Raw genomic sequence first — 19934 nt, 5'->3', positions numbered from 1 at the left:
AACAATAAATTAGCAAAACTACAAGAAAATTCTACGGCCCTTTGCATTTGGCAATCATTGAGTGTTAATTAGAAATTCATTACAATTAAAACCCTGCCTAAACAGGGCCTGCGCGCCTTAATTACATCTGATTTTTAATTCAGAATACGTGTTTACACAGAAAGCGCTACGTACCCCATGATTATCCCCAATCCTCTTTATACTGTACTAATTATGTAAATTAAACCTAATTAACTGACGAAAACTGCCGTTAATTCAACTGGTAAAAGATATGTGCTTGAGAAGGAGGCACGTCAGCCCAGCCCAGCCCGGCCCAAGCCAGAATCGGAATGGGCGCTAGAGGCCGGGGCCGTGTGGACCCGACGCTGGAAAACAGGGGACAGCACAGGACTGATGAGGGGCTACAGAGAGAACAACCAGGAGCGGATTGGTCTGGAGAGAGAGAGGCCAAGGGCACCAGCTTCCACCCCTACTCTCTGGGCAGGGTGGCAGGACCCAGAGCCACCACTGAGAAAAAGGGGCGTCATATACCACATCTGAACCTGGGTTCCAGTCCCAGCTCTGCCCAGCCATCCGTCTCCTGAACTTGAGGTGACGACCTGGTCTCATTAGGAAGCTTTCCTTCACACTCAGGTTGAAGCTGCACCTTTCTTCCCGTCCCTTCACCCAGCCAGACCCCCTCTGCAGAGCGTCAGACAGGGTCTAGCTAGCTCTGCCTGCGCATCTTACTGACTGCAAAACCTGGATCTGTGAGCTTTCAGTGCCCGACTCTTTCCTTCCTGGGAAATGGGAATACGTGCTCGAATAGCGGCTGCTGTAAGAACAGGCTGGCAGATCCTTAAAAGTGGCTGGCTGTAGTGTTCCTGTGGAACTCAGCCCTAGCTCGGAGACCCAGACAAGTACCCCAGAAACCAGCCCCCAGCAGTGGCGATCCCCTAGCCTCTCCAAGGGCCTTCCTGAGAGTTTAGCTGGAACTGCCAAGCTGAAGACTGGGACGGGGCTGGGAGCTGTCCCTACTTTGGTGCTGAACAGGGAGCAGAGGCGACATTGGCTGTCCGCTGGTGCAGTAGCCCTGGATAGGACCTTTTGTATGAGAGGTCCCCAGGGACTCTGCCTCCAGGCTGCCGGACTGACTAGAGGCCGGTCCCGGAGGCGTTGTTAGCCCTGGAAGTACAATAGAGGCAAAACAGAGAGGTCCCTTCCGGGAGGGGGGACTCTTCCTCCTCTCCTGATTCCCACCCTGGGGGCGCAGGGCTACTCGATCCTTGTCACCACCATACCGAATTCTGAGGTTGCTTTTTTAAAAAAATCATTAGGATTCTAGGAATAATTACCGAGTGGGATTGTAATTATGGGGTGGGGGGAGCCTGGGCCGAGGGAGGGGAGATGGGGGCTGGCGTGCTGGGGATAGCCTCTTGTACTGGACGGAAAACGGGTTGTTTTCCTCAAAAAAAGAAGGCAAGAGGATGAACGCACAGAGTTGGAGTGGGGCAGGGGTAGCACCTAGGAGAGATGCCAGGATAGAGGGCCTGAGGAGGCTCCAGGCTGAAGAGAGTGAAAGGCGAGGTGAGAGAGAGCAAGAGACAGAGACAGAGACAGAGGGGGACGGCAAGACACCCTCATCTAGAAGAAACGGAGCCTTCAAACTTGCTTGGAAGAGGTTTCCAGGGCTTCGGGGAACAGGTTGGGAACCTGCCCTAGGCCTGGCACCTCCTTTCTCCGAGGGATAGGCCCGAGCCACCTAATTGTACTCCAGGGTCCTTCCATGAGGTCTCTCCTCGAGCCTGAGAGAAAAGAACAGGAAAGGCGCGCGAGAGAAGCGGAGGAAGTTAACCCAAGGGAGCTGAAACCCAGGAGGGAAGAGGGCCCAGAGCCCAGAGCCCGAAGGAAAACAGGAGGGCGGGGGCGGGGGCGACCCCGAGCCGCTACCCGCGGAAGATTTATGGAACCACTCAGGTTCCAAGGGCAGGCTGCACTCGCCTCTGCTGCTGTCGCCAGTAGTCGCTGTGGCCGCTGCGCCCCCTGCCCGGGCAGCCCACCGCGCCCCGGGCCATCCCTGCCATTATTAACTTCTGTTTGATTAGGGTAATTGCTCAAACTTGGGTTGGACAGTATGATTAATTACAGTTTAATTAACGTGTCCATTAAGGACACTTAATGCCACGGGGGCAGGAAGAGGAGGTGGAAATGGCCAAGGGGGCGCCCGAAAACAGGAGAGGGGTGTGCTACTAGTAACTCATGGATTAAGACGAAGAGAGACCCGACAGAAGGAAGAGAGAGAGAGAGAGAGAGAGAGAGAGAGAGAGAGAGAGAGAGAATGCTTTAAAGTATTTAGAGTAGAAAGAAAGTACCAAGGGGTAGTGTCCATGACGTCCAAAATATCTGGACCCCTCACCACTAGAGAACAGAGACGTCGACCAAGTAGTTGACCCCACGCACCCTTTAATTATGACTTGGCGTTTGCCTTAAACCTGTTAGAGATAAGAGATACTGGGGTTGGGGCACAAACCCAAGTCCCGAGCCCTCCCTTGCCCAGTGTAGAAAGCAGGAGGGTGACTTTCGCAATAATGCATTCCAGCCTGCTCCAAGAGTCAGGAGCCGTGGGGCGCTGCGTCTGCCCCTTCTGGGTTGCGCTCCCCAGCTCAGTACTCCATCCCAGTCGGGATGACTCTGTCTTAGTTCCACTGTCCCTGCAGCGGGAGCGCCATGTGACCCTCCCTACTCCCCTTTCATTTGAGGAACCCTCAACTCCACCACCCAGCCCGGCTCCGGAGCCCTAGGTACCAATGGCTAGCTTTGGACCCTAGCGCTTGGTTCTCGGTGGTGGGGGGACTTTCTGGTCCCCCCACATCCCTTCCGCCCACTCGGCCTCCCTGGCTCGCGCGGGGCCGCAGGTGCGAGCCGCGGGCCGCAGGTGGGCAGCCGCTTACCTGGGGCGCACAGGCCCTGGGGCTGCGGAGGGGCGGCAGGCGCGGCGCGTGGCCCGCGGGCGGGCGCACCCGAGGAGGGCGCGAGGGACTGCGAGGGGTGGTGGGTGTGGCGCCCCGGCTCGCAGCTGTCAGGCGCTCCCTCCCAGCGCCGGCCTCGCCACTCCCGCCTGTGACCGCGGCCGTGCCCGCAACCGCGCCATGAGCTCTAGGCTTCGGCTTTTTCTTCGGGCCAGTCCCCAGCCTCGGGGGCATCGGTTCCGGGCACCCGGGTCCGTTCCGGGGACCCCGGCGCCCCGTGCCTGTTGAGAGCGGGAGGGGCCGCGGGTGGCAGCGCGGGGAGCGGGGTTGCGCGGCTGTGCGCGCGCGCGGGGAGGGGCCGCGCCGTCACCCGGAGAGCCCGGCGGATCCCCGACTCCCGCCCGCCGCTCCGCCCGCCGCGCACCTCCGCTCGCCGCTTGTCCGGCTCCAGCCGCCGCACGGTGAGTACCCGCGATCGCGAGCCCGCAGACCCCGCGCCGGCCGCCGCAGCGCTTCTTTCGTTGACTTCTCCTTTAGACTCTGTGGCGGTTTTTTTTCTATCCTAACAAACGACTCCACAGCCTCGCTGCCACCGCTGCCCGCCTCCCGCCTGCTTAACCTCGCTAGGCTCGCCCCTCGAGCCACAGGAGCCGGCCAGGGGGGTCCCCATGCCGCCCTGAGCACTGCTCCTTGTCGCTGAGTGCGGCCCTTCGTTGGTGCTTTCTTCTTTGGCCCTCGAAATGCTGTTTCCTTCCTAGGGTCCCTCACTTCTCCGGGCTCCAAGGCCAGAAGCCCTTTGGGAAAACCCCTTGGGGATTCAGAAGCTCCAGCTTCAGGTGGACGCTCCAGGCTCAGGGTGTCCTCTTCACTGTATGCGGGCCCGGTACATTTGCCCAGAAATCCCAGAAGCCATCGTCATTTCCCACAGCTGCGCGCCCCCTTAGCCACTTCCGCAAGCCTGTCTGAGAGCGGTCCCTGGGACGCCTAGCTCGTCTTGTTGACCCCTCAGCCAGGGAGTTAGGACAGTGGTTTGCTTGCCTCCTAAAATGTTACCGGGGACTTCAGTGACAAGGGAGGATCAACTTGCCTCAGTTTGACTGGAAGAGATGAAACAGATAATAAATAGGTTGATACTTGAACAAGATACAAGATAGATGGGAGAATGAGCGGTGAGCTGGCAGCGACAGACAGCTCAGGGACAGATAAGATCGACAAATAAGCATCTAAGCAAACAGAGAGGGAAAGAGACCTGCAGACCAAAGATGTCAGGTTCTTAGCTGAAGGCTTTGGAATTCAGATCCTTGTTAGATTGAAGCTACCCCTCTGAAATGGATTTGCCTTTCCAGCCAAGTTCGGGAAAGGGAGTCCTAGGGACTGGATTGGCGGCAAGAGCGCCTGCCGCCCTGCATTGGGTCCATGGAGCCCTGAGTGTCTGAAGACACGTGGGGTGACTGAGCGACCTAGCAGGCCCTAAACATCAATTCCTGGGTCTTCCACCAGGCTAGACTGTGGATACAGCTTCCTCTCTGCCTTCTCCAGAGATCAAAGCGAGGGACCAGCAGCAACTTTTTAATGCCTGGAGTTTTACAGTGGCTTCCAAGAGTGGCCAAGATTCCTTCTAGCCCATATGAGCTGATATAGGGGCATGAAGGATACTCAAAGAGGAGTCACCCCCCACAAAAGGAGCAGCCCAGAGCCTGGGGAGCCTGTGTTGGGTCTAAGTAAGAAAAGCTGTGTGGAAGAGAGAAGCAAGCTCAGGGGCATGTTTCCAAAGCTAAGAAGTGATTCCAGAGAAACGTCTGTGAGAACCTCTCTGTCCCAAGCGCTGACCCAGAGGGGAGCCAGCTTTAGTCCGGAATGCAGCTAAAAATGCAGAAAATGTGGTTAGAAACTGCGTGATCCCGGCCTAACTGATGGCTGACAAGAAAGCATTTTGTAAACCCAACTGGACTCTTTCTGCTCAAGGAACACCGGGCTCAAGGCGTCAGAAAAGAAGTACAGGTTTGTGCAAACCCGTACTGTTGTCCCTGGAAGCCGGTCACCACGAAGATAGGTGCAGTGGGGGCCACCCGAGGTCGTGGTGCACACGACAAGCTTTGGAAAGGGTAGGGTTCAGCACCGCGAACAGCGGTGGCCTCCTCCTCCTCCTCCTCCTCCTCCTCCTCCTCCTCTTCCTTCTCCTCTCCTCCCCTTCAACCTCCATCCCTCCTCCTTCTCCCTGCCCCCACTCCTACATCCTGCAGTTTGTGATGGGCAGTGAGTGCCCCTCCTTCGCCTCCCCACCTCTCTCTTCACTGCCCCCGCCCGCACGCGTGCATGCGCGACTGAGCAGAGGGGACGCTGGTCCCTGAAGTCCGGGCTTCAGGACCCTGGCGGGCAGGGCGAGCTGTGAGGTAGCTGAAGGCACGCAAACCTGAGTGCCGGCTGGAAAGCCTGGATTTGGCTATGGCATTGCTGTGTGGCCTTGGGCAAGTCACTCTCCGTCTCTGGGTCCCACTTCCTTTCCAATCTGAAAACAGGATTGGCTTCCTGGCAGCCGGGGCTTTCCAGAGGTTTCGATTTTCCCTTTTCCTCCCTTAGCCCCCCGGGTGCTTTTGTTTCAGCTCAGAAGCCGGTCTGAATAACAAAAGGGGCCAGTCCAGGGGACGAATGAGCTTGAGCTTCCCACTACCAAGTAACCCCCTCGCACCCCACACGTTGCACCCCGCTGGGCGGGCCTGAACCTAGGTAGCGGCGCTAAAAATGGCTCATCTGCTCTCTGCTCTCTCTGTTTCGCAGGAGCGGCGGCATGGAGGCTCTCACCACTCAGCTGGGGCCGGGACGCGAGGGCAGCTCCTCTCCCAACTCCAAGCAAGAGCTGCAGCCCTACTCGGGATCCAGCGCCCTTAAACCCAACCAGGTGGGCGAGACGTCGTTGTACGGGGTACCCATCGTGTCGCTGGTCATTGATGGGCAGGAGCGCCTGTGCCTAGCTCAGATATCCAACACCCTGCTCAAAAACTACAGCTACAATGAGATCCACAACCGCCGCGTGGCCCTGGGCATCACGTGCGTGCAGTGCACGCCGGTGCAGCTGGAGATCCTGCGTCGGGCCGGGGCCATGCCCATCTCCTCTCGCCGCTGCGGAATGATCACAAAACGAGAGGCCGAACGCCTGTGCAAGTCGTTCCTGGGCGAGCACAAGCCCCCCAAACTGCCCGAGAACTTCGCCTTTGATGTGGTGCACGAGTGCGCGTGGGGCTCTCGGGGCAGCTTCATTCCTGCCCGTTACAACAGCTCTCGTGCTAAGTGCATCAAGTGCGGTTACTGCAGCATGTATTTCTCCCCCAACAAGTTCATCTTCCATTCGCATCGCACACCCGACGCCAAGTACACTCAGCCCGATGCCGCCAACTTTAACTCGTGGCGTCGGCACCTCAAACTCAGTGACAAGTCGGCCACCGACGAACTGAGCCACGCTTGGGAGGACGTCAAGGCTATGTTTAATGGCGGTACGCGCAAGCGGACCTTCTCCCTGCAAGGGGGCGGCGGAGGCGGCGCTAATAGCGGGTCTGGTGGTGCAGGGAAGGGCGGTGCTGGTGGCGGTGGAGGTCCAGGGTGCGGCTCAGAGATGGCCCCAGGCCCACCGCCCCACAAAAGTCTGCGTCGCGGTGAAGACGAGGCGGCTGGGCCTCCCGGGCCACCTCCACCGCATCCGCAGCGCGCACTTGGCCTGGCGGCGGCAGCTAATGGTCCTGCAGGACCTGGAGGACCTGGGGGCAGCGCGGGGGTTCGCAGCTACCCGGTGATTCCAGTACCCAGCAAAGGTTTTGGCCTCTTGCAAAAGCTGCCCCCGCCTCTTTTTCCGCATCCTTACGGTTTCCCCACAGCATTCGGCCTATGTCCCAAAAAGGACGACCCAGTGTTGGTCACCGGAGAACCCAAGGGAGGCCCTGGCACCGGGAGCGGTGGGGGCGCTGGCACCGCCGCGGGTGCCGGTGGCCCGGGAGCTGGCCACTTGCCCCCAGGAGCAGGACCCGGACCTGGTGGCGGCACAATGTTCTGGGGACATCAACCTTCCGGCGCAGCCAAGGACGCAGCGGCGGTAGCTGCGGCAGCTGCCGCCGCCACTGTGTACCCGACGTTTCCCATGTTCTGGCCAGCAGCCGGGAGCCTCCCGGTGCCTCCTTACCCAGCCGCTCAGAGCCAAGCTAAGGCCGTAGCGGCCGCGGTGGCTGCGGCTGCTGCTGCTGCGGCGGCGGCGGCTGGCGGGGGCGGTCCTGAATCTTTGGACGGTGCCGAGCCAGCTAAGGAGGGCAGCCTCGGTACGGAGGAGCGCTGCCCGAGCGCTCTATCCCGCGGGCCCCTGGACGAGGACGGTGCGGACGAGGCGCTGCCACAGTCTCTGGGTCCCCTGCCCCCTCCGCCACCGCCACCTGCCCGCAAAAGCTCCTACGTGTCAGCCTTCCGACCCGTAGTCAAGGACGCAGAGAGCATTGCTAAGCTCTACGGCAGCGCGCGCGAGGCCTATGGCTCAGGACCTGCTCGCGGGCCAGTGCCGGGCACCGGGACTGGAGGGGGCTACGTGAGCCCGGACTTTCTGAGCGAGGGCAGTTCCAGCTATCATTCTGCCTCGCCCGACGTGGACACCGCGGACGAACCAGAGGTGGACGTAGAATCCAACCGCTTCCCGGACGACGAGGGAGCCCAGGACGACACAGAGCCCAGCGCACCCAGCACGGCAGGTGGCCCAGACGGCGACCAGCCTGCTGGACCTCCATCTGTCACATCCTCAGGCGCAGACGGCCCCACAGACTCTGCGGATGGCGATAGCCCTCGCCCTCGCCGCCGCCTTGGGCCACCGCCTGCTATCAGATCCGCATTCGGGGACCTGGTGGCCGATGATGTGGTGCGGAGAACTGAGAGGAGCCCACCAAGCGGCGGCTATGAGCTGCGAGAGCCTTGCGGGCCCCTGGGAGGCCCCGGGGCGGCCAAGGTGAGCCTGGTGCACCTCGCCGGTGGCACCTCCTCCCTTATGCCATTCTGCCCTCGTACACAGCCGCTCAGGGCCAAGTGCCGGAACTGGGATTCTGTTCTGTTGTGGCGGACGAGCAGCAGGTCCCAGCTGCTCTTCGCAGCCCCAGCCGGGGGCGCGCTGTAGCACTGGGCTCTCTGGGAGGGAACCAGGGTTGAGGGATTCGGAAAATCCGGGGACAGGCCTGAGAAACAGCGAGTGCGATTTTGGATTTGTTGATAAGGAGGTGAGGAGAGTTGCAGAGACAGTTAGGCACCCCAAAAGAGACAAAGGGTCTAGAGGAAGAAAGGTAGAAAGAAAGGGACTCAGGATCAGAGAAAGAAGCCCTGGAGGCCAGGCCCAGCGTGTGTGCCTGCACGCATAAGGATGACACCCAAGGAACACCACAGTAGGGAGAGAAGAGGGCAACCTCTTGCCAAGAAGAATCTCTAGACATATTAACTAGCAGTTTTCTGAGTCTTTTCCAACTCTGGCCTAAGGAACTACTCAGCTCTGGACTGGAAAAACCTTAAGCTTGCCGGGCTCTCTAGTTGTCAGGGACGCGGCAAGTCGTGTGTGGCCAGACCGAAGGGTTGGTTGGCTGTTTTGAAAGTAGATGCGCATACTTGTCCATTTACGCTGGGTTTATTAAAGCAGAAACCACTGACTGCGCGAGAAAGGAATCCTTTATGCTGGCAACGGCACAGGGAGGGAAGGTAGCTCACAGGAAGCGAGCGCAGAACGTGGGGGTGGCTTTGGACAGCCGCTGGCTTGAGAGCGGCTTTGTGTTTTAAGTAATTTGTTCCGGAGTACCAAAGATTATCCCAAATCCACTACGGTACGTCACCGCTGCGTTCAGGTCTCCAGGGCCCACCAACCCCTGCCACACTCTCGGCCTTCTTGTTGGCCGCTGGGCAAGGGTGTCCCGCCTAATCGCCTGTCATTTTCGGCCGTCGCAGGTGTACGCGCCTGAGAGGGACGAACACGTGAAGAGTACGGCGGCAGCGGCGGCGCTGGGGCCCGCGGCCTCGTACCTCTGCACCCCAGAGACCCACGGTAATGCCTCCTGAGGCCTCTGGCCCTTTTAATGCAGAAAGCACAGAGAGAACCCAGAACCAAGGCAGGCCTTTCAAGGAAGGGAGGGGCGGCGGAGAGAGGGGGAGAGAAAAGGAGTGATAGAGAAGGGGGAAGACAAACAATAGAAGAAAAAGGAAACTAAGTGTAAACTCTCAAATCTCAGGGTTTGGCTACTTAAAAATAATCCCAACCCATCCCCCTCACTCACATACGCACACTCTCCAGTACACCTCATCGGAGATTTTAATCTTTCCAAAAACCTATACCTGCCTGGCATCTCCACACTTTTTCATTTATCCAGAAACGTGCTTAGCCTTAGGCTAGTGGCCTGGCCTGATCCGGGCACAGGGTGAGGGCTAGTGGCTGCGCGCTAGGGTATCCCAAAAGGTTGCGGGCCCCAATCAAGAATCAGTCTGCACTTGCATTTGGGATCCTGTTGTTGGCTGGGAAAGAGCGAAGGTGAGGGGTGGGCAACAGAAATCTAAGCCGGCCTGTGCAGCCGAGTGCGGGACAGTGTCCTACAACACCAATGCCCGCCGGGTTGCGATCTCCGCTGGAGTGGTGCGGACAAACCCGGCGGCCACGCGCTCTCCCGGTGCCCCAGTATCTGCGCACGCAATGTAGGTCGCTTGTCCCTGGTGGGCTCAGCTGCTTGTCTTGATCTTTTCCTGAGGGCCAGGGACTGGGGCGGGGGCGTGTAGCCCGGAACGGAGCAGACCTTGTGCAGGGGAGGGGGTGCCGGGCCCAAAGCCTCGGGGTGCGCGCCTGGGCGCACAGCCGGGAACCAGAGGCGGCCACGACGTTTTTAATTAGGGCTTGGGCGCCCCAACCGAGGCCGCTCTGCAGTATCCGGGTCATGGTTTCTTTGCCTCTCCTTGAAACTCAGTCTGCCTTTTAGAGCCAGATAAGGAAGACAATCACTCGACGACAGCCGACGACTTGGAAACCAGAAAATCCTTTTCAGACCAAAGGAGTGTCTCCCAGCCAAGCCCTACAAATACAGATCGAGGTGAGCCCCGGCAGTCCTGGCTCTCACCGGTGGTCTTGAGCTGAGGATCCAGCGCATCCGGGTCACCACATGCTTGGAGGAAGGTTTTAATCACGAACAAACGGTGCCACTGAGCAGATAGTTAACGTTGTGGGGGAGGGGCAGGCTGGGTTTTCGGAATTGTTTCCTCCCTGTTGGTTTTGAGGGTCTTCTGAGTATGGGAGGTGGGTACTAAAAGGAAAGGGGGTAACTACCTCATTCACCTAGAATAGAACGAAGGGCACCTCCTGCCAGGGTTCAGCCTCCTGAACTCACTTGCCTTCTCCCAAAATTACTGGCTTGGAAAGCCAACCGTCTGGCGTAAGTCCTTCCTTTGGCGGAATTCCCAGGAGCTTACCTTCCCCTCCCCTCTGAAGGCTCTCCCGAGGACAGAATCCCCCTCTTACCTGCCCTTGTGTCCTAGGTGAGGATGGGCTCACTTTGGATGTCACAGGAACTCAACTGGTGGAGAAAGATATCGAGAACCTGGCAAGAGGTGAGGTTAAATGCGAGAGGTGAGGTTAAATGCCAGAAATAGAGCCATGAGGTACTTGAGACAGAGGAACTCTTAAGAGCAGAGGGGCTGTAGTCTCTAGTGGCTCACTTCACCCAGTGGTGGTGGTGGTGGGGAATCACCCTTTGGACATCTGGCACAGGGGTGTAGGTGAGAGCACCCAGTAAGTTTATTGGAAGTTTGGGTTCCCAAGACCTGAGTCTGTCTTGAAGGACCAGGTGAGAAAGAATTGGTCTTGATTCTCAGGACTTGTAACCAGTGGGCCATTTGGGTCTCTCAAAACCCAGGGAAAATGGAACTTTTCCTGAAGAACAAGATGGCAGACAGGCACTCATTGGAGGACGCATCAAAGGCTACCTTTCTCTCTAGGATTGAGCTGTTCACATAATGATGTAGTGAGGCTGGAGCTCACTTGCAGACCAGGGTATCCTCTCCTCCTGTCGCTGCTCAGTCTTTGGGAGATGGGTGGAGGAGAGCTTAAGGGGACAGTGGTTTTGAACTCCTCTCTGGCTCAGCATCTTACATTCCTGTGTTGCCAAGGAGCCTTTTCATGGAAGGACCTAGATACTACTGAGCCCGTGCTGGGGCAGCTTGTCCTTCCTCTCCCCCTAGAACAGGTTTCTGGGGACATTGAACTGAGCCCTCCCCACACCAGGGTGGCAGCAGGGGTAGGAGCAGTGATCTTCCACTGTCCCTAGCCTCAGATTGATGCCACAACTTCAAGACCACGGTGCTCCGGGGCCTCAGCACTTCTTGAAATTGTAGACAAACTTTCTGTGTGTGCCGTTTTTCTTTCTTTCTTTTTTCTTTTTTTCTGGAAAGGCTGTTCGTCGTTTCATCGGATTCTCCCTGAATTGCCTGTAGAGTAGAGATTAGAAATCTCCTTTGAAATAGGGAATGGTGGTTGTGGGCCATCCTCTGAGGTTGAGCAGTTACTAGAAACTTAAAACAAATGTTGGGGCCCCCACTTATTCCCGGGAGCTGGGGGGCGGGGAGGGTCTAGACATGCAAAATAGTTTGCACCTTCTTGAATGTGATCAACCCTGGCACCACTGTCAAGCCCCCATTGTCCGTCCAAAGCTTGGAGCTCAAATGAGAAAGAAAAGCCAGAGCTTGGGAGGCCTGGATTCAGGTGTCAGGACTGTTGGCCAGGACAGACCCTTGGCCCCAGTGGGTACCCGGGATCGCACCAGTCTCACCCTTTACCTCTCCCAAACCTTCACAGAAGAATTGCAGAAACTGCTTCTAGAGCAAATGGAGCTTCGGAAGAAGCTGGAGCGGGAATTCCAGAGTCTCAAAGGTACTTCCTTCCCCGCCCCTCAACAGCTTCCCAAACCTGCCCCCAGGAACTGGGTGCAGGCGGCAGCAGCCACCGCTTGCCCCAGGGGAGAGAAGAACTCCAGGGCCCAGCGTTTCCGGCTAGGTGAAGGACTAGATGGGGGTGGGAGCAGGGGTGAGGATGGGAGGGAGCGGGAAGTGGAGCCGGGAGAGGAGGCTGTGCTTAACAGCTCTCACTTAATCAATTTGCACAGATAATTTTCAGGATCAAATGAAGAGGGAATTGGCTTATCGGGAAGAAATGGTACAACAGCTGCAAATTGTCAGAGGTAAGACTCGAGTCAGGTGAGCGCGCGCGCGGCCGCAACTGCCTCTGTCTGGCAGGAGCCGCAATGTTGGCTCAGTCATTTGGATTTAAATTGAAGGTAATTTAACAATTATTTTTTTTATTTAATATCCTTTGTATAGTCTGATTAGCCTCAGAATGGCAAGCGAGCCCAGCAAACGGCTTGCAGGCATCATTACGTGGAGTGATTGAACTTCTTAGCGCTGCAATTTCCACGGTTTCTAAATTAAAAATCGAGGCGTAAAATTACCTGGGAAGTAATGCCTAAGTTTGCTTTAATTTTGGTTAGATCCGTCTGCCTTTAAGCGCCATCCCAGGCCATTTCCTCCCCCAGTCTCCCAGCCTGCAGTTTGAAGTGTAGGTGTCCCCTCCCCAGTTTCTGGGGTGGTTTCTGTAGGGGAGAGGTTGTGCCCAGGCTGTGACCTCAGCCATCTGGCTAGAGGGTGGTCTACGTTTCCTCACAGAACTTCATGTCTTCCAGATACCTTGTGTAACGAACTGGACCAGGAGAGAAAGGCCCGCTATGCCATCCAGCAGAAATTAAAAGGTGTGAACCCAGAAACAAAGATGAGAGAGAGAGAGAGAGAGAGAGAGAGAGAGAGAGAGAGAGAGAGAGAGAGAGAGAGAGAGAGTCAAGGCTGGTTGTACTATTGGGTGGGTGGATGGTGAATGGATGGTGAATGGTAGGCGGGTGTGTAGGTGGGTGTATGGAGATGTTTGGAAGAAAGGCGGCCTGGGGCCCACGTGGATCAGAAGGGAACTAATGTGAAATTTTATAGCTGTGATGTAGGAAGAAAAAGCCCATTGAGCTCTGAGTATCCGAAAATTTGCTTTCTAGCCCAACCCTGGTCTGGGACAATTAGATCTTTTTGTGCCTCCGTTTCCCAGTCTGTAAAATGGGGCTAGTGGACCTAAGAACTAGTTCAGACTGGCCAGAGCCTCACTCTTGCCCTCCTACCTCCCTTCTGCTTTATTGAGAATTTCTGTGCCCAAGGGCTGGATGGGGCTAGCGAGGGGGAGGGGAGACTGGTGGAGCTGGGGGCGGGGGCAGGGAGGCAGGCCGAGGCGGCCAACGAGGTTGGTGTGACTCTCTCTCCAGAAGCTCACGACGCCCTGCACCACTTCTCCTGCAAGATGCTGACACCCCGGCACTGCACAGGCAACTGCTCCTTCAAGCCTCCGCTGTTGCCCTAGCGCCGGCTTGGCAGAGCCCACGCGCCCTCAAGCCATTGCTGCTCCTTTCTGTAAATACCCGCTGCAGTGGCGGCCCAGAGCGAGGAACAAGCCATTAGGACCTGACCGTTGTAAATACAGCCGCCCGCCTGCCCGCCGGTCCCCAGCCGGGCTCTGCTGGGTTTCCCACTGTAAATACTGCCTCGCCCCTCCTTTGAACTCCAGGGCGTCAGACCTCAAGGGGTAAACTGGACCCACCGGGGAAAGAAAGGGAAGAGGGGAAACCTCTTCCACGACCCCTCCCACTCGGGCCCGAGTAGGGCCTGGGACCCGGAATGTGAATATAATGTAGCATCTTCGCTGGCTACGGCCGCGCACTCCCCGTCCTGTCCACTTCTGAAACTCTTGTTCCTAACGACAACGTGGCTATGTGCAATGGAGACAAACGGGACTGTGAGTCTCTTGGTTCAGTATTAGGTTCACTTTATTTATACTGTAAGTTATTTTACTTCCCCCGGGCCCCTTTCCAGTCCTCGTTTTACATTCATTCCTCTTTGGATTTGCTTTGTGATTTTGTTGTTGTTGATGTTGTTGTTGTTGTGTAATGTAACAGCACTTTAAAAGGGCGACAACTGACTCACGAGATGGCGACCATCTTGAGCCTATTTGGGGAGACCTGTATCCGTGACTTTTGTTTTTAATAAAAAGAAAAAAAATCTGTCACTCATTGGGGCTGCGGAGTTGAGAGTGCATCCAGGAGGTGGAGGAGGAAGAGGGTGGGAGGGTGAGAGATGCTGCCACTCAAAGATGGGGCTTCCAGATGAAAGTGAGGACCAGTGGTCAAGGTTAGAGCGGTGGTGCTCTCTCAGGAGACGTCATAGCGCTTCAGGACCACTCTACAGATCCACCTAAACACATTCCATCTCTTCCACCGCGTCAGGGCCGGACCTCCCCCAGGCTTTAGCTGGGGAGGGGGATTACTGCCTGTCCCCTGGACAGTGGTCCCGTCCTTCCCGCGATTCGCTTGTACAACCGGAAAGTTAATTTTTTACCCCTTACATCTCCTATGTGTGAAGTCACCTGCAGGGATTTGGGGTGCCCTCAGCAAGAGAAGCCTCTCCAGGCTGTTAGGAATCCAGGATTCGATCAAAATTGCTCTGCTTGCTGGAGCGGGCATCATAGACCAGGAGTGCTGGCCGGATAGAAGTGAGGAGTGAAGGGCTAGAAAGGAACTTAGCGAGACTGATCTAGAAAAGATGCTGAGAGTTTGCGGTCCTGCCCAGACAGATGCCCTGTGGTGCATCCTCACGGAACCTGTCTCTATCCTGAAAGGGGAAGTTCTGCCCTCATAATAACAATCTATCCCTCCTAGTCCCAGGGCATTTTTGGAGCTGGAGAACCCCTATGAGGAAACGTGAGGTCTGCTGGCCCCAGATGCAAGGGCCAGGACACTTCCCGGGCTGTGGCCCGAAAGTGCGAATCCTCACCTAGTGGCCACCAGCCTCAGTTTCTGCAAGGCTCCTGCTGGTTGCGGGCGCAGACAACCAACCAACAGAAACTGCAGGAAACCCACTCTTTCCCGAGTAGTGTGGAGGACGGAACTGGAAAAGCTCTTTCTCTTAGGAATTTTTCAGCCCAGACTGGCTTTCATGCCCTCCTATAGCTAGCAAAGGTCCTGCGACGTGCCCTTTATTTATTTATTTATTTATTCCAGGGCCTCACTTTCCAATCTCCATTAAATGTCGTTCGTCTGTCTCTGCCCCGAGGCTCAGGGAAACACTCCAAGAAGAAAGCCCATCTGCAGGCCCCTGCCTGGACCATCGCCTCCAAGACCCGGCTCTCAGCCTAGCACTGCAGGCTCTCTCCAAGCACTCTCTAGGGGACCTTGGAAGCGAGCGAAGTCGGAGTCGGGTCCGCAGTTCTCTGGAGTTTCTTGCAGGGAGTTTCACCGGAGGCCTTTTGTGATGCAGGCAAGCTGGGACACAGTCTGGGCGGTGACGAAGAGAAGCAGATGCTGAGCCCCTTGCGAGGGTGAGACCCAAGACTAGTTCCTGGGCTGCGGCTGAGACCCTTCAAGCGTCGGATACTGAGAGGACAAGATTGGTGTAGAAGTAAAAGTGGTGGGGTCAACCAGGCAAACTGTAGGGCTCCCTCTTGCTAGCCTCTTTCTGGGATCCCCAGGGCCTTGGAATCATTTATGTAGGGGTGAGGTGAAAAGGGCATATGGTTACCCTGCTCAATTCTGGGCTGCACCCACCCACCGCGGAAGTGAGACCCACTTAGGAAGTGACTTGTGTTCCCAGGGCACAGGACACTTGGCAGATTGCATTCGAGTCTTCCGCGGTCTCAATGTATCTAAATGCACAATCCTTTTCTGTAAAATGGGCAGGACAGTTGCCACCTAAGCCAAAAGGTCCGTGGCTACACACCAACTGAGGAGTCTGGAGAACATTCAGTTCTCGCATTTTCCCTCCAAACTCTCCCAAAGTGGAAAAAAGTATGCAGGGACATGGGGCTGGCCAGAAGGAGAGCCTCAGATGGTAGGGAGCCTCTGAGGGTTGGAGATGTTGATGGATCCGACCTAGAAAGTTCCATCGCGCAAAAAAAAAAAAATAAAACAAACTACAAAACACAGAAACCCTCCTGGGCTCTGCATCACTTAGAAATGGCTTGTTCCCCCCCAAAATGTTAATAACCAAACGATTGGTATGGATGTAATTATCAATAATTATACGAATTATTGCTGATTGCCGGGCTCGTAGCTACTTTAATTAGCTTACCAGATTCTAATTAAGTTAAATGAAACATTAATAGAGAAAATATGCTTTAAAAAACACCCAGGATTTTTAATGTCTATTTCTCGCCGCAATGTTGCCACCTTGCGACGAACTTTAGGCATTACAGCCATCTCGAGAAGCTCAGACACCTTCGCTCTAGCAGGGAAAGTGTGTTTTCGGGATTAAGGGGACTGTGGACACAGGATGGCTCACAGAAGGTTTTCTCCGGGTGTTTGCTTTGGCAACCCTGTTTCCCTGCGTTCCTTACAAGACTCTGGCTCTGGAATACAGGTCTGGAGGTAGGGAGCTATGTAAGCATGCCCTTCTATGTATGTCCTTTCTCCAGAGGAACTCCACCCCTTTTGGGAGGTCCGTGGGACAGATTGCTGCTCTCCACCACTACGACAAACCTTTCGTGAGAGACTGAGAGATGTCTTATGCCCTTGAGACACTAGTAAATTGCTTCCTACCTCTGTCTCCTCTGCCAACGGGTTCCTCACGTCCCTGGCACAGCTAACTTCTGAGTTCTACAAGGCTTCAGGTCCCTCAGACTAGAAGGGCACTTACTTTCTTGTTATCTTGGGCTGTATGAGTCGGCCTCCCAGGGGACCACAAGTACCTCCACAACTAAGATCATATCTTATTTTTCCTCCAGCGGTACACGGTGCCCACGTGGAATGTCCGCGTGAAAGGATAGTTCATCTAGGTGCTGGAAACGTCTGAGGGAAGGAATCCCAGGTGCTTCCGGACAACAGCCACTGAGATGCAATTACACTCATTTACATAAGGTTAATTAAGCCCGAGCTCGCTGCTCACAGAGAAGATCCTTCATCGATGGAATTAGTGTTGGGGCAGGGTGTCGAGTAATTTATCATCAACTTAGGAAAGAAAAACCTTCCTCCTGTCCCAACTGCGTCTCACAAACACTACCCCCACATTTTGCAAGCCCATGGTCCACACATTCCCAGCTACCCGGCCGTACCGTATAACCGGAAGCCTTTGCAGATATGCAACTCCCACCTAGAATCCAGATCGCCAGGAGAAGCAAAACTGCCCTTCATGACCCCTCCATGCTTCCGGTCATTCTAAACAGCTTCACCTGCTCCTCCCCACCCAGAGGCCCCAGCAGTGTGCTAAGAGTAATAAACTCTCTGCCTCTCCTTGTGTGGTAGGGAACCCATCGTTGGAACTCTGTTTCTGCTTAAAACATGACTTCATGCAGGGATAAGCTAATGCAGGTAAACCCTGGAAGATAGTCTGGGTGAAGAAGAGTTAGCACATCCGTCTGTGATGGGAAGGGACACACCCCACAGGGCATTGTCCAGTCTGAGGGCCTCTGCTCCTCTAGCGCCCAGGAAAGGGGACAGAGCAGCGCTCTCGCCAGCCTGGCCTTCTGAGCTTTCTGAAGGCACTTGAAAGCAACCATTAAAAACCCAGGTTGTAAAGACATCATAAGGTGTCAACGTTGGATGGCTACAGGTGGCCAAAGGAGCAAGAGATTGGCCCAAGTTTTTTGAGCAAGTTAGAGTAGAGCCAGAAAAGACAGCCAGGGCTTTAGATTTTTATTTTTATTTTATTTTCCTAGCCCTAAGGATTGCATACCCCAACAGAATGCCAGGTCATGCCCTTAAGAATGAGGGATTTCTATTGAGTTCCTATACCACTCCATTCAACATAAGTGATCCTGCCAGGCCTTACTGTCAGAGGACGAAGCACCACTCTAGTATCCGTAGTGACTTTGATTGACAGCACTCTGTTGATCCAAATGGGACATCTGATTTCAACAGAACTGTTGATACGATTCTATGCCAGTCCGTGCATAGAGGAAGGCTGAAAGCTGAGGTACAAGGACTCCCACAGATCTTGATTCGGCCACCATAATCAGGAAGGGGTCATGTCACCTCCACAGACTAAAACAGAAATATGTACCGAGTGGTACGCTGCTCTACAGCCAGCGGCAGTATGTGGGGTTCACCCAGTCCGCCCCGGTCTTCAGGGCTAATCACAGGTGTCGCTGGGACGAACCAGGAGCCCTGGGCGTCCCAGGGGCTGCAGAGCCCACGCACGGGCTCAGGAACCAGAGAAGCACATACCCCATTTTTCTTTGAGGAAGAAATTGTATGTCAGAAAGCACTGAGTATAGTCAGCACAGAAAATTTGAACTTGAGGAAGGCGGTCGTTTCTTCTTCGTCGTGATGGTTAAGATTTATGCATTATTTGTGCACCAGTTATTTGGCAATAACTAGTAAATAATGTGCAACCAAGAAATTCTGCTTCCACAGCCGGTGTCTCTTCAAAGGTATCAGAACAAGTTTCAAAAGCTTGCTAGTCTCACCCAGGTGACTCTACAGCTTTAGCAAAAAAAAGAAATAGGTTATTAAGTGGGGGGAGAGATGAGCTGGAGCCAGGTGTGGTAGTGTACGCCTGTAATCCCAGCAATGGGGAGGTGGAGGCAGGAAGATCTTAAGTTTGAGGTTATCCTGGACAGCATAGCAAACTCGAGGCCATGGTGAAACCTGTGAGACCTATCTCAAAAATTAAAATAAGTCACAAACTGCAACTGAAGCCCATGGATAAGGCGCATTGCAAAGCGATGGGTCTGCCTATGTCACGCCTCACATTTCTTCCTTGAGTACTATGGTTCGATTTAGTCAAGCAAAAGGTAAAACGCAAAGCGTTGGGGCTGTTGTGGATGGACTTCATGAGAAAAAAAAACCTTTTTTAAGTAGGAAAAATATGGAACGCTTCACGAATTTGCGTGTCATCCTTGCGCAGGGGCCATGCTAATCTTCTCTGTATCGTTCCAATTTTAGTATATGTGCTGCCGAAGCGAGCACGATCTAGCGTGCTACTCAGGAACTATATGAGGACAAAATTATAAAATCTTTTTAAATTATGGTGAGAAGTCTCTATATTGTTTTCAAATTCAATGACTCTGCAAACTAGTACTTTCTGGGTTTTATGTTATATGTTTGAAGTTTTTTCATTTAGACTCAGAGTAAATTCATTTATATTCGAAAACTCTTTTCTACATTGTGTATGCAAATGAGGGGACGATGGGAAACAGACCTGTTCCGGACTGAGCTGTGCGCAGCCCCGAAGTCACAGTCCGCCACGTGATGCGCGCTGTGCACGAGCCCCACCGCGCCGGGATCGCGCCCAGCCGCGCAGGGCGCCGCGGTAGCCTAGGGACCAGGCGACGAGCGTGGGGCAAAGGTCGCGAGCGGCTCATCTAGCCGGCCCGGCTTCTGAGGCTCTCCACCCACGAATCGGTCGCCGCAGCGGCCTGCTCTGGGTGTATGGGGTGTGTGGGTCATCTTGGCCTCAGTTTTCCCCGACTTGTTGGAAACAGCGCCATACCGTTGCTGCCAGTGGTTGTGTGGGGGGAAAGGCCACTCTCGCTGCTCCCGCGTTTACTAAGGGCCAGGCACTTTAAAGGTTAGGAAACTGAGGCTCCGGCAGGTTAAGCCAAATGGGCCTGCGCGCCGTGAAAAGAAAGTGAGATTTGGGTGCAAACCTGGTTCAGAGGCCGGTCTTTTCTCCTTGCGCAGTAGGACTCCGAAGAAAGAGCCTAACCTTTGCGGGTTAGACTTTACCCCCCAAAGTCAGACTACTTTGCCTCCTGTCCTTCTTTGCTCTGACAAACCCAGAGTGCCGACTGTCGCCCCGGACTCTTTAAGAGACAGTGAGCAGGGAGCTCCGGTGTCAGCGAGGGAGACACACACACGCACACGCACAGGCACACACATCCACCGCGAAGAGATTGTGCAGGAGGTGTCACTGAGCGACCTTTGAACAGTG

The 19934-nt window shown here is 55.2% G+C and overlaps 1 protein-coding gene and 1 non-coding gene across 2 annotated transcripts; one reads left to right on the top strand and one right to left on the bottom strand.

Annotated features, from left to right (window-relative positions):
• Window positions 1–5727: 5727 nt before the first annotated feature.
• On the top strand, window positions 5728–13504 carry Skor1 (SKI family transcriptional corepressor 1). The gene is made up of 8 exons (XM_029543285.1): window positions 5728–7923; window positions 8901–8997; window positions 9917–10027; window positions 10470–10541; window positions 11785–11859; window positions 12092–12166; window positions 12665–12730; window positions 13283–13504. The coding sequence occupies exons 1-8, from the start codon at window positions 5737–5739 to the stop codon at window positions 13375–13377; spliced, it is 2778 nt and encodes a 925-aa protein (XP_029399145.1). The 5' UTR covers window positions 5728–5736; the 3' UTR covers window positions 13378–13504.
• Window positions 13505–18863: 5359 nt separating this feature from the next.
• LOC115064968 lies at window positions 18864–18970 on the bottom strand. Its single transcript, XR_003844769.1, has one exon. It is a non-coding gene; the product is annotated as a U6 spliceosomal RNA (small nuclear RNA).
• Window positions 18971–19934: the final 964 nt, after the last annotated feature.

Source organism: Mus pahari, chromosome 10 (assembly GCF_900095145.1).
Source record: "Mus pahari chromosome 10, PAHARI_EIJ_v1.1, whole genome shotgun sequence".
In the NCBI taxonomy this organism is placed as follows: domain Eukaryota; kingdom Metazoa; phylum Chordata; class Mammalia; order Rodentia; family Muridae; genus Mus; species Mus pahari.
Note: the sequence above shows the minus strand (reverse complement) of the source record. Positions and strands in the feature narration are given on the sequence as shown.